General features: G+C 41.1%; 2 protein-coding genes across 4 annotated transcripts in view; one reads left to right on the top strand and one right to left on the bottom strand.

Annotated features, from left to right (window-relative positions):
* OSBPL1A (oxysterol binding protein-like 1A) overlaps positions 1 to 2,420 on the top strand; it is a 274,214-nt gene extending 271,794 nt beyond the window's left edge. The window contains exon 27 of the mRNA XM_006835025.1: positions 1,163 to 2,420. Coding sequence (XP_006835088.1) covers positions 1,163 to 1,265 — 103 coding nt within the window. The 3' untranslated portion in view covers positions 1,266 to 2,420. The remainder of the gene's footprint in view (positions 1 to 1,162) is intronic.
* Positions 2,421 to 4,368: 1,948 nt separating this feature from the next.
* The window catches only part of CABYR (calcium binding tyrosine-(Y)-phosphorylation regulated), a 21,567-nt gene continuing 13,258 nt past the window's right edge, over positions 4,369 to 12,677 (bottom strand). For 2 of the 3 annotated variants that reach the window (XM_006835022.1, XM_006835023.1), the window contains 2 exons: positions 8,206 to 8,553; positions 4,369 to 4,967 (listed from right to left, as the gene is read on the bottom strand). In XM_006835022.1, coding sequence (XP_006835085.1) covers positions 4,369 to 4,967; positions 8,206 to 8,553 — 947 coding nt within the window. The remainder of the gene's footprint in view (positions 4,968 to 8,205; positions 8,554 to 12,677) is intronic. The other variant, XM_006835024.1, reaches the window with a different exon arrangement.

Genomic DNA, 12,677 nt, shown 5'->3' with positions numbered 1-12,677 from the left:
CCCACTTGATCATGATGTATTATCTTTTTGATGTGTTGCTGAATTCTGTTGGCTAGCATTTTGTTGAGAATTTTTGCATCTATGTTCATGAGGGATATTATTTTCTTTCTTAGTGATGTCCTTCCCTGGTTTTGGTATAAGGGTTATGCTTGCTTCATAAAATGTTCTTCTGTACATTTTGGCCTTTCTTTCCTGTCTTTTTAATGACATTTTGCTTTCTGTATGTTCTTGATGTCATCCTTCAGCTTTTCTGGTTTTTAGACATTAGTGTCTAATGCATTAAATCTGTTCATGAGATGGTTTCTAAATTCAGGTGCAATATGTATGGCATAAGTGTATTGAAAAGAAGTCACATTTGTTAAAATCAGACCTAAGTGTGTTTACTAGCTTGGGCAAGTTCTTGAACTTCTCTTATACTCAAGCCCAGTTGCAAACTGAGGCTTTAAGCATTTGAGGGAAATAACTTAGGATTCTTTCAGATAAATATAGAATAAAAGCAGCCTGGAAATAAAAAGTCATTCTAATTCAACATCATGATCGGTCTGAAACTGTGGAAAAACCACCTAAAATGTGGGGGACATTTCCCTGTGACCCCGGCACCTTACCTATCACTGTTGTGGAAATCCGCTTCCTTATTCTGACTGGTTAAAAGAGTGCCTTGTGGACGAGGAGTGGGACTCCAGAGTGAACTTAGTAGACAAATACATTGGTTCTATCACCCCCTGCTGTGGCTGGAGGATACATACTCAATCACAAGGTCAGTTTCAACAGCAAGGTCAGTGGTTCAAATCCACCAGTCACTCCTCAGAAACCCCATACAGGGTCACTATGAGTCAGAACCAACTCCACAGCCCTTAAAATCAACCCCTAAGACCCAAGCTTCAACATCTGTGAAGTGGTATTGCAAAAATATTAATAAACCTTTTGCATGGCATCATTACATCTTTTGGAATATTATTCTACACACGTTCCCTAAAGAGAAAAACTCATTTTTTTCAAAGTCTCTTGGGAAACGTTATATAGGAAATCCCCATACAAGTCCCAGAATGGAGAGAGGAAGACCTTGGCAGCTGTAGGATCTCACTGCATGTAAGTGAAGCAGCAGATGCCCGGTGACTGTGAACACTTTCCCTCATAAAGTCTGCCCTTTCTCTTTGACTAGGTGGTTCCATCAAGGCCCTAACCCCTACAATGGCGCACAGGACTGGCTCTACTCGGGAAGCTACTGGGACAGAAACTACTTCAATTTGCCTGACATTTATTAAAATGCAACCAGTCAGGGCAGTCGGCTCATTTACAAATAAGTCTTAAACCTATGTTTTAATACTTTTTTTTCCTCATTTCTACTCAATCTTTAAAAAAAAAAAAAAGAAGTGAAGAAAAGCCCACCATAACTTGCATTTCACCCAGAAAAGTAGAGCACAAGGTAATCATAGTAATGAAAGAATTGGGAAGAACAGATAATTTTGCTTCCAAACATACTTATTTGGAAAATTATTTTATAGAGAACTAGGGGAATATGCTTTTCATGGTCACTGTTGCCATATTTACTAAAGGTTGATTCATAAATGTAACATTAGCTTTATAAATTCTATAGTAATTCCAAATCAAGTTATTTTGCATATTTTTATGCTGTCATGCTTGAATGTTTTAGATATAACTTTGAAATGTTTAGAATTATGATACAATCTATATGTATGTGCTCAAATATCGAGGCGGTTATGTCATTTTGTAAAGACTACATTGATAAGGTGGCTTTTCTTCATACTAATCCTCTGCTTTACCCATCCTTCCTTCTACAAACAAAACAAAAGCCCAAATATTCACAAAAGGTATTCCTGACTTAAAAATTCTAAAGAATTAAACTTGGAAAGGTATGTTATTGTAGTGCTGTGAATTTACTTTTACAATTGTCTGTAATCAATGTCATTAAACTTAAATGACCATTTAAATTGTACAAGTTTGAATTGAAAATATGTATAGAAAACAATCTTAGCAATTCACAAAAATGCCCTAGAAATAGAGATTTTAATCCTAATTACATAATGACAAACCTTTTTAAATGCTTCAACTTCCAGTGGCAAGTGCCACCGGAGAAATTTGCACTCCTGTATGTAAGTATCAAATCATGTAAAAGGAAGTCTTGTGCATTTCAAGTTTGCAAGGCACCTGTGTACTTAAAATATAGATGGAGACCTACTGTACAGCAGCCTGGCCCCTTTAATTGGGGTACATTAATCATATGGTATTTATCCAGTCACACAACCCCAAAATGAGATATTGCTCTGAGGGGCCGTAGGTAGCTGCCAGGAAATTATTTTAATTGCTGTCTTAAAGTTAACAAGTTATAATGAAATAGTTCTAAAAATTATAATGAAATAGTTTACTTAATGCTAAATAAAGGCTTTAGAATGTTTCCCTAAAGTGTGGTTTCTTTTAAGTTTCAAATATACTAATGCTGCCGTTAATTTTTTAGTCCTAAATTCTCACGAGTATTCTTATGAGCAAGTCCTTTTGGTGCCTCAGTCTCCAAGGGTTAGAGAGAGAACCAGAATGTAGGCAGTTAGCACTTGGTAAAAGTAGGGAATACTTGAGAAAACGTGTGACTAGATCTGCTACAGTGGGAATGGCTTACAAAAAGGGGTGTTTTTTATGTAACAACATATCTATGAGTTAGAAAATGCTTTTGCTCCACCAGTCTGAAAAGATTAAAGGCTTTTGTGTTAAGTTGTTTGCATACCTTCTAAATGATAAGAACACAAGGTTTATGCTTGCATGAAGTTTATTGAAATATTATTCTTGGTGGTAGGCTCCACCTTGAATGTCGACTCAGCCAGCAGCATTTTCAGCATCTGTTAGGAATAATGTAAACATTGAATTGTTTAGATTTACTGAAGACACGGAATGTGTGAAATGAGTGGGAGATCAGAATTCCAAGGTCTGTGCTCTCTGTCTCTTAAGCTCTGAACTCATCTGAATAGTCACCTGAGCTCTTGCAGTAAATATCTTAGTATTTCATGCTGAAAACAGGCTCTTGAAAACTCTACTAATAATCCAAGGAGATCACTACGCAGTTTACTATGTGGAGAGGGCAGAAATGCAAACCACCCTAAGACTGTTTGATGACGGTTTTCTGTATTTAAATCTAGTTAAGTGTATAGTACATGGACTAATGAATGAAATCTGGCTTTTCTCTATCTCTCATATATTCAGAATCTGGAAAGTACAACAAATTATTCTAAGTAACTGAACTCCTTGGTGTGGATGTTTAACACTTGTATTATATACACACACCTACCTTATCGCTCTCCTTTCTCTATTTGTCTCCACTTCTAATCAGTGAATTTGATTATACCATTCTTTTGCTTAAAACATTTATGCTGACTTCCATTTTAACTTTCAGTCCAGGTATCTCTGCTTGCCACTCTTAACCTCTCCAGCTTCATCTGGCATACTGCCTCCCAGCTCCTCCCAGGCAGTCTTATTTACACCTACTTTCAGTTTCCCAAAATGCCACAGGACTCTTTCTGGAGGCCCTTCTCCAGTCTGCCTCCTTCTCCTGCTTGGGCAGTGGTTTATATAGCCCTCCAAGAAATGCCAGGACACCCAGGTTTATGCCCACTAATACAGGAGGGCCTATAGCAGCCATCTGTTCATTTTCTTCATTCACAGATTGTAATTTACTTTGTGGTCTGCCTCCCTCTTGAAGAAGTAAATTCCATGCTTTGCTCACACCACTATACACAGGTAAAGGTTGGGTAGGGTGGTTAAGTATTGGTTAAATGACAAATCTAAAAATGACCTGTGAGTGAGAAACTACCTTATCTACATACAGTTAATTCCATTTGTCTCCTTATCTCTTTACTGTGTTTCCAGCCTGTCTAGATCACTGTAAATGTTCAAAACTCAGTGCATTGTCAGGTGCTCCACATATAATCAGTAGGTATCTACTTTCATGTCGAACCTGTGCTTCTGCCCGCTCATAAAACATGCCAACTAAATGATCAGGTTCTGATATAAAACTGGGTTTTCTGTTTCTTAATCCGCCCCGTTCTAGCCTCTGACACAACGCTAAGCACAGAACAATAGTCAAGGGTGTCTACACTGGCTGGCTGGCAGCCTAGAGATTCTTGGTGTAGGTCATGATGGTGTGACACACTTGTGCATTTTATCAGAAATTGGTGGTAAAGAAGCTGAAGAGACAATAACCACGTCAAATTAGAGTATACCCAGCTTATTGCATATTACTGCAATTCAATTTAATTAAAATATATATATATCTCAATCTCCAGGTCAACAAATCAAACTGCTGAAAACTCAAGCATGTTAAGGCCCACATATTAAGGTAGGGAAATTTACCTACCAGCTTTAAGTTTCTGCTCTGCGAACTTGAGCAGTAGTCACGGTAATTTCTCCAGCAATACCGTAACTTCCAAAGGGAGTACGTTTGTCACCAGATCCTGAACTTTTTTTGGCTACATCTTCTACTGGGAAGGCAACAGAAAGAAACACTGGGCTTTGTGGTCGGGGGACATCTTGTCCACTCGTAGGAGGACTAGTATTCTGGGGATTTAGGGTATGTTTCTGGAATTTCTGATCTGCAGGAACAGCAATGGGTACTTGTACTGCAGCATATCTCTTCAAGGCATCTGACTGTGAAACGACAGCATGTCCAGGAAGAGGTTTCCAATCCTGTGCTTCCTGAACATTTGAGCCTACTAAAATAAAAGGTGGGGCACTGGTCTTCTTGCTGTCGTCCATCATCACATAAGTTGGAGAAGTGACTTTCGGTGGATGCTGCAGAAACTGTGGATCCTTAGGGTTAGATAGATAAAGGGTTGCTTGGGGGAAAGGCCCAGGTGCAGGTGGTGGTGATGGGCGGCTTTGTTGATTCATATCAGCTAGACAATAAAGGGTCCACATGTTAGAATATGGTGGTGGTTGTCCTGCTTCGCTTGCTGCTATTGCTATAAAAAAAAAAAAAATGTGCAGGCATTAAAGATTTGGTCTCTGTATCAAGCGCTATGCACAGAAATATATTTGCAAATCTTTTTTTTTTTTTAACATATAAGCAAACAGCTGTATTAATATGTGCCATAAAGCATGCTATAGAGAGGGCTGAGTAAATTGTGTTTGGTAATGTGGAAGAAGAAAGATTCTCCGTAGTTGAAAATGAGAACAGTGTTGTTGTGATAACAATGGCAGGGACATTAGCGTTGTGGCTGAAGAAGCAATCTCATTCTAAGTTGCTGTTCCTGGACTTAAACTTTAGACAGGGCTTCTACAGGTGCCTCAGACAGGAAATGTACAGTCAACAAAGCTTCTGGCTTTATAGGAAAATCAACTGAGGAGTATGTTAAGCCATTGAAAACAAGGTTAATGCATTTGCACTAGGAGTCCTGGTGTGGCACTGAGGGTTGTAGCGCTGAGGGTAAAGGCGCTGGGCTGCAAGTCTGGTTTAAACTACAGTTCAAGCATATCAGCCACTCCGAAACCCTATACAGGTTTGCTATGGGTCAGAATGACTCGACGGCACTTAACAACAACAGGTGTCATTTTTTTGTGCACATCATCAAATATTTCTGGCCATTCACAGCACCATTATCCCCCATAGGTCTCAGAACCCCATGGAGTACCCCTTATTGTAAACAAGGTTTGAATTCATGGGTCCAAGGTAGTCCCATCAGGGTTAAGAACACAGAAATCTAAGCGTGTCGTTCATCTTACACCCAGGAAGCTCTAAAGTTTGACTTGTCTAATGAAGACAGTACTGTCTTGAAGAACTAGTCCCAGAAGGTGAGACTTAGGAGAAAAAAGTTCCTTATGGGTAGTTGCACTCCTTCATTTTGCTCAAATGTGTTTATTTCACCTTGGAACACTAGGTCGTCTATCCATGGTGCAGCCTTTTTTCCCCAGAAGAGAAAATACCACTATACACATGATAAAGCAGCAAGGGTTTCAATAGCTTCAGATACTTCCAATTGATCTTCAAGCTTATTAAATAATTATGTGCAAGCCAAGTCTCCAGTCCTTTACAAGGGAGAGATCATTGATAGCTCAATCAGTTTTTGTTGCTATTGCTGTTAAATACCATTAAAAAGTTCAGCACTTGAAAACCGTGACTTGGTATGGAAGTGCTGCTTAAGCCACAAGGATAATGCCGATCCCAAATGCTACACTGCCAACACTCCCCTCAGCTTTTTCAGCTGCACAGAATCCCCATCACACTGCCAGACAGAATTTGATCTCTTCTAAATACCTGCTTTAGTAACTTTTTGATAGCATTCTGGCTCTGGGAAGAGCCAAAGTTGAGAGAGCTTTTGTAAAAGGAATGGGGAGACTGGCTCATGCATGCCATAGCTATACTTAGAGTGAGAAAGGTTCCTTCAATTGCCTCGGTGGGGCAGAAGGGTGAGCAGACCAAACGTCATAATTGGATTGAGACGGAGGTCCACTCATGTCTGTATCACAGTAAAACAGTGATGGTTATTCAGCAGCTAGGAAAGCATCTTGATTTGGGCACGTGTTGGGGGGACAGACAGAAGGAAGCCAATCATCTGAGCTGCGTCCATTGTTGCTCAAGTGCCTGATGAGCAGTCCTTTCTGCCGCATATCCCTCCCTGATCTCTGTGAGACAGAGATTGACCTGACCTCTCCTCTCTCCATCCAGCTATGAAGTTGCTCACTCAGCTGCAGAAGCTCCCAGGCAGGAAATCCATGCTTGACCTAGCTCCCCAAACCTGGTTGCAGAGCTCTCCTACCTCAGTGCGAAAGCAGTCAAACACACCACCATTTCTTTCATTCTGATTCCTTCCCTGTTTCTCAAGTGGAGGAGGCTACATGCCTCAACCTATGTAAATGCATTGCTGGAGATGGATTTTGCATTCACAAATGAGTAATTGCAAACCAACAACCCCTAATTACAGTTTTGTAATCGGAACACAAAATCGTTTTTTGTTTTTATTTGCCTGACCACAGGCTCTCATTGTTTTCCATGACATAATGTGTCGAAAAGAATAAAACCAAAATGCTACATGACCAAACTTCAGGGATGTCACTTTAAAATTATTCATCTCATGAAAGTAAAATCTCAAATACAGCAAAGCATTTAAGCAGGTCTGGCATTTTAAAAACTAATGAAAATGAAAGACTTTTGATCCTGTATGAAGGAAGCCTACCTAGACGGTTGCCTGAAGTACACATGTCACCTGAAATGCAATTGGTAATTGTGTAAGCATCTCATTATCTTACCTGGCTCCATCAAACCTTGTTCAGGTGGTGTTTCCCCTTCTGGTTCGATTTCTGGTTCTGTCAGACCTTCTGGAACAGGATTGGGGAAGCCACTAGATGATCTTATAGATGTACCTGAGTACACATCTTTTGCAGATCCCCCAGAGAGCACAGGGTTGACCTCCGTCTCCTGGGATGCAGAGTTTTCCCATGGCTCATCCTGCCCAGTACTGTCAGAGATTATGGTACTGACCTCCATCTCAAGGTGCAGAGATTTCTCAGAACCTACTGACTGGACAACAGAGCCCTCTGCATGCAGGGATTGTTCAGTCACCTCTTGCAGACCTTTCAAAGAGGTGTTAGAGAACAGAATTGTTCCTTCTGCCTCCAAGTGTACTGAGGACACTTGTGTGTTATCCTCCTCCAACTGTACAACAAATTTTGCAGAATCTAGAGATTTTGCAGACATGCCTGAAGCTGTCTTGGGTGCTACAGGTTTTGAACTATCTGGTGGTGACTGCTCATTTTCATTAAGGCAAGCAACTTGATCAGTAAGAGGGATAACTATTTGTTCTGGCATTTGCTCGACATAAGAAACTCCTTCAGTCACAGGCACATCATTATATATAGATGATACATGAAGGATTGATGTAACCTTAATATCAGCCTGAAAAGGGACCTCAGGAGCTTGATCATAAGAAGCAGGAGGTTCTTGTTCATCCTGCAAGGGGAGTGAGGAAGCCGTTGATGGTTCAGCCTGCTCGTCTTTGGGTTTAGAACCTATGTCTACATGGACAGATGTTTGGCTCAGAGCCTGCATTGTTACCACCTCTCCAGAACACACAAGCGGAGGGGGCACCACGGTATCTTCAGCAGCCTCTGAGCTCAGCACCTCCTCAGGAAAAGTAGGCATACTTGTTGCCACATCCACCATTAAAACGTCAGACTGATTAGAATGAACAGATGAATTTTTACCTAACATCTGGGCAGCAAACTGAGCTGGATCAGCTGGGACATAGGCAAACTCTGGTGGGACAGCTGCTGGAGATGGTGATAAAGGTGGGGTAGTAGCCTTCGGGGTGGATGGTTTCGAAGGAGAACCACAAACTATGTCATGTTCATCCACAGGCTCTCGGAGTTCAGCATGAACTGATGGAAACTGGGTGGTTTTGTTGATAAGTAGTGGGCCACTTATGTTGTCCTCCTCTGTGTCTGTAGATTTTTCCTTCCGTGTAGGTTCTGGGGAAATGACAGATGGTCTTTCCACTTCCATTACACATTCTGTTTTCTTCTCTTGTACCATTCCTTCTGACCACTTCTCAACTGAAAACATTAGTCAAATAAATTAGTCAGTATCTACGACCCAAATAATTTTAAAGACAGCAGCAACAATTGAACATTCAAATGTCAATATACACACAAATACAAAAGAGTTTGGCTTTCTTTTCCAACATCTGTAGGTAGGGAAACACTCCTGTCCTTATCCACTCAAAAGACCCTTCCTCCACTGGTTCCCTTAAACGCAAGTGACTAAAAAGTATCATGGCAAAACCAATCAACAGATACCTCCCTAAGACTGTCAACATGAGGAGAGACTGTACTTCTCTGTCTTGAAATAAGGAAGCTGAAAATCTTCATGGACAAAGCTCTTGAACCAAAATTCCATATAAAATTGGGAGAAGGAAAAAAAAACAAAACAATTCTTAAACCTGAGAAATAATCTGGTCTTCAACTGGTAAAGGAATAAGTTATTAATGAAGCAGCTGCTGTTACATTAACAAAGGCATTCCTTAATATAAGACACTTGGTACCTAGAGTTTTCCTTAATTACAGGCAGTCCTTGGGTTACAAATGAGGTTTGTTCCTTAGTGTGTCTTTAAGTCAAATTTGTAGGTAAGTTGGAACAGGTGCACAGGTTATTTGCCTTACTTTAGGGCAAGAAAAAGTTCAAAGCCTTTTCAATGATTTAAAATCGGCACATATAGCAAGTGAAGGTGATTGTGATGAAAATTTGTTGTGAGTAGGGGTTGATTTAATCATTTAAAGTGGTTGGTTCAATCATTTCAAAGAGAGCAAATTTAATAACTTTAAAAGGCAAGTACAGTTATCCATACATAAGTCGGATGTTCATAAGTTAGTATAATTGATGAACGAAGGCACTCCTGGATCTTGTTACATTAGAATACCTCATATATTCTAACCTAAAATGGCAACACCTGGCATTTGTGTGAAAATACAACCACAGGTGTACTGAGCCAGACAAGGGGACTAGAAAGAGATCTGTTAAGATTCACAAGTATGGCACAGGGGGATAGTCCCATGGCTTGAAAGGTGAAGGAAGCCAACCCCATACAGAAACTCCTAGAGCTGAAAACCATTTTCTGGTCTCAGCATTCTGCTAACCACCTTGGTCATTACTTCTCAGAAGTGTTCACATCTACTTGCAAAGCACTTTCTCTTAGAGAAGCATTTCTCTTAACACTGCAGTGAATCTTTCAGAAAAGTAGCGTTTGCTTTACAAGAATGTGTTCGAGTTGAGTCTGAATTCTATGTGAAGAGGTATTTTTTATAACTTCAGCTGCTTCCCGAAAAACGGTGTCCTTTGGTGTCTCCCTCTAAAATGCTGCTCAATTGTTTTAAATTCGTATTTGTATCTAATTTTGGACTACGGATGTTACCAACAAAATGTTCACATATGGATAAAAGTTTAAACTAAAACACAGAAAATCACATCTATTCTTACCTGCCTCTGCTTAGAGCAGTCACCTCATTTTTCTAACCATCCACCTATTCAAGACTCCCCTGCTCACCTTTCCTCAAAGCTCTTTCACCCACCAGTGCATGTTACTAGTGCCTGCCTTATGTGTAAGATGGGGTGCTAAATCACTGCTAACAGAAGGTTATTAAGACATGACCTCATATAGCTTACAGGTCAGTTGTTCTTCTTGTCATTAAGCACCATGGAGTCGGTTCCGACTCATAGCGACCCTGTCTAGGGTTCCCAAGGCTGTGAATCTTTTCAGGAGCAGAAAGCCTCATCTTTCTCCTATGGAGCGACTGGTGAATTTGAGCTGCTGACCATGCACTTATCAGCCCAGCTCATAATCCACATGCTCCCAGGGCTCCTCAAAACAGACACATAAACATTATAATAAAAAGTACAGTGAGCTCTTCTGGCTGAAGGAACAAGGAAGTTTTATTTTAGAAAAGGTTTTAAAGAGTCTTGGGACAGTTACATTTAGGATGTAGGAAGTTGCAAAAAGAAAACGTTGCTTCCATTTTAATGAAAAAAAGTTAGATAAACCACAAAATCAAATCTTCTTAATCCCATCACATAGCTGAGTTCACAAGGCAGCCAAGTAACTTAATTTCTAACAAGGAGCCAGGCCTTCCTAGGACAGAAGAGACAGAATCTCTCATTTGTGGTAGTGCACAAGAAGAAGAGACTGCTAAGTCTTCACATACTGTTAAAGGAACCCTGGTGGCATAGTGTTGAATCCCTTGGCTGCAAACTGAAAAGTTGGCAGTTTGAAAGCACCAGTGAGTGGCTCAGCAGGAAACCAATCTGGTGATGTGTTCCTTATAAAGATTACAGCCAAGGGAGCTCTATGGAGCCATTCTACTTGGCCGTAAAGACTCCCTGTGGGTGGGAATCCACTCCACAGAACACAACAAAAGGCTAACTGTGAGCTCCCAAGTCCAGAGGCTCTGGGAGTTAAGCATGAACTGATGGAATCCCACTTACAGTCTCCAGAAGAAACATTCTGGCATCTCTGCTGTAGTTCCTCATCTCTGTTGTCGTTCCTCCGACCACTTCTCAATTCGACTTGAGAGGAAACTTTATCAAGGGCTTCACAAGAAAGGGGTAGACTAGGAGACCAGTGAGAACCCTCTGCTGGGGGACAGGTAGCAGCAGGATGAAAGGGAAGTAGACACACCAAGAAAAGGTCTCCCACTTCTGGGGCAGAAACTAGAAACCCTATGGATGAAGAGAAGCAAAAGATACAAGGCAGAGTTTGGCTGCCAAGTGGAAAAAGGGTCAGAATACGGAGAAAGCCCCACACCTGAGGCCCAGGTGTTCGGGATCAGTCTTAGCCTATAGAGGAGGGCCCAGAACAACATAAACCTTCTGCCTTAACCAGGAGCCCAATGCTGAGTAAGAAGCCAGCAGACAGGTGGGCAAGGGGCAAGAGCTTAGTAAGAGACCTTTAGTGCAGGCTTGTGGCCACCACTGAGAGCTGAGGGCAGAGTAGCACTCTAGCTCCCACCTTCAGCCCAAAGGAACAGCAGCCCACTGTGAGAGGAATTTGAAGCCTGTGATGGTGGGGGTTATGTGTTGTCAAGTCAGTTTCGACTCAGTGACCCTGTAGAGGGTTTCCAAGGAGTGGTTGGTGGGTTTGAATCACCGACCTCACTCCAGCACCACACCAGGACTCCGAAGTTTGTGGTAGGAATACTGAAAGTAATGATAAAAACTCACTGTGGAGTGAATTGTGACTCATGGCCACCCTACAGGGCAGAGTAGAACTGCCTCATCGGTTTTCCAGGGCTGTAATCTTTATGGAAGTTGCCCCACTGAGCAACTGAGCAGCCGGGCATGTCACCGCTGTATGACCAGGGTGCCTTGGGGTAACATGTTGTGGTGATTGTGTGCCATCTAGTCGGTTCCAGCTCAGAGCAACCTTGGATAGGGTTTTTGAGGTGGTAAATCTTTACAGAAGCATAAAGCTTCATCTTTCTCCCAAGGAGCAACTGATGGATTTCAGCTGCTGACCTTGTGGCTAGCAGCCTAATAATGCGTAACCCACTATGCTGCCAGGGCTCCTTGAAAGTAATGTCAGAACAACAAAATGCAAACCTAACATCTCCTGACTAGATTGACACCCATACACAGTATAAATCCACAGAGTCCTATTTTCTACAGTAAAGTCTTACAGTCCTCAACCACTGGCTTATTTACAATTAGGGTTTTTAAGAACCTAATTAGAGAGGGATTACTATAATCCTAAAATGCTTGTTTGAGGCCTCTCTGATATGTTGCTGGCAAGACATGGCTTAGGAAACTCTGAAAAGGTTTATTTGGTCTCAAGCTTGTATCTAGAAGTCCTCTATTAACATATAACATTCTGGAAAGTTGAAACACTGTGTAATTATGAATGATTAACACTCTATCAGAAAATTCATGATAACTGTTTTCAGAAGCATGCAGTAAAATTCTGTATGAGAAGAAGACCTGGGCTTCAAGTCCAGCTTGTGATTTTATGAGCTGCACAATTGGTCAAGTCAAGTGTCCAGTGCGTCAGCCTCATGTGTACCATTCGGATATCATCGAGTTAGAGATTAAATGAAATAAGATATTTGAAAATGTTCTATAAACTACAACGTACATATACATGGGGAAGGAATACATCAATATTTAGTTTAAAAGGAATGTTGGAAACTTGAAA

The sequence above is a fragment of the Chrysochloris asiatica genome, unplaced genomic scaffold (genome assembly GCF_000296735.1).
Source record: "Chrysochloris asiatica unplaced genomic scaffold, ChrAsi1.0 scaffold00015, whole genome shotgun sequence".
NCBI lineage: Eukaryota > Metazoa > Chordata > Mammalia > Afrosoricida > Chrysochloridae > Chrysochloris > Chrysochloris asiatica.
This window is presented reverse-complemented; position numbering and strand designations above follow the sequence as displayed.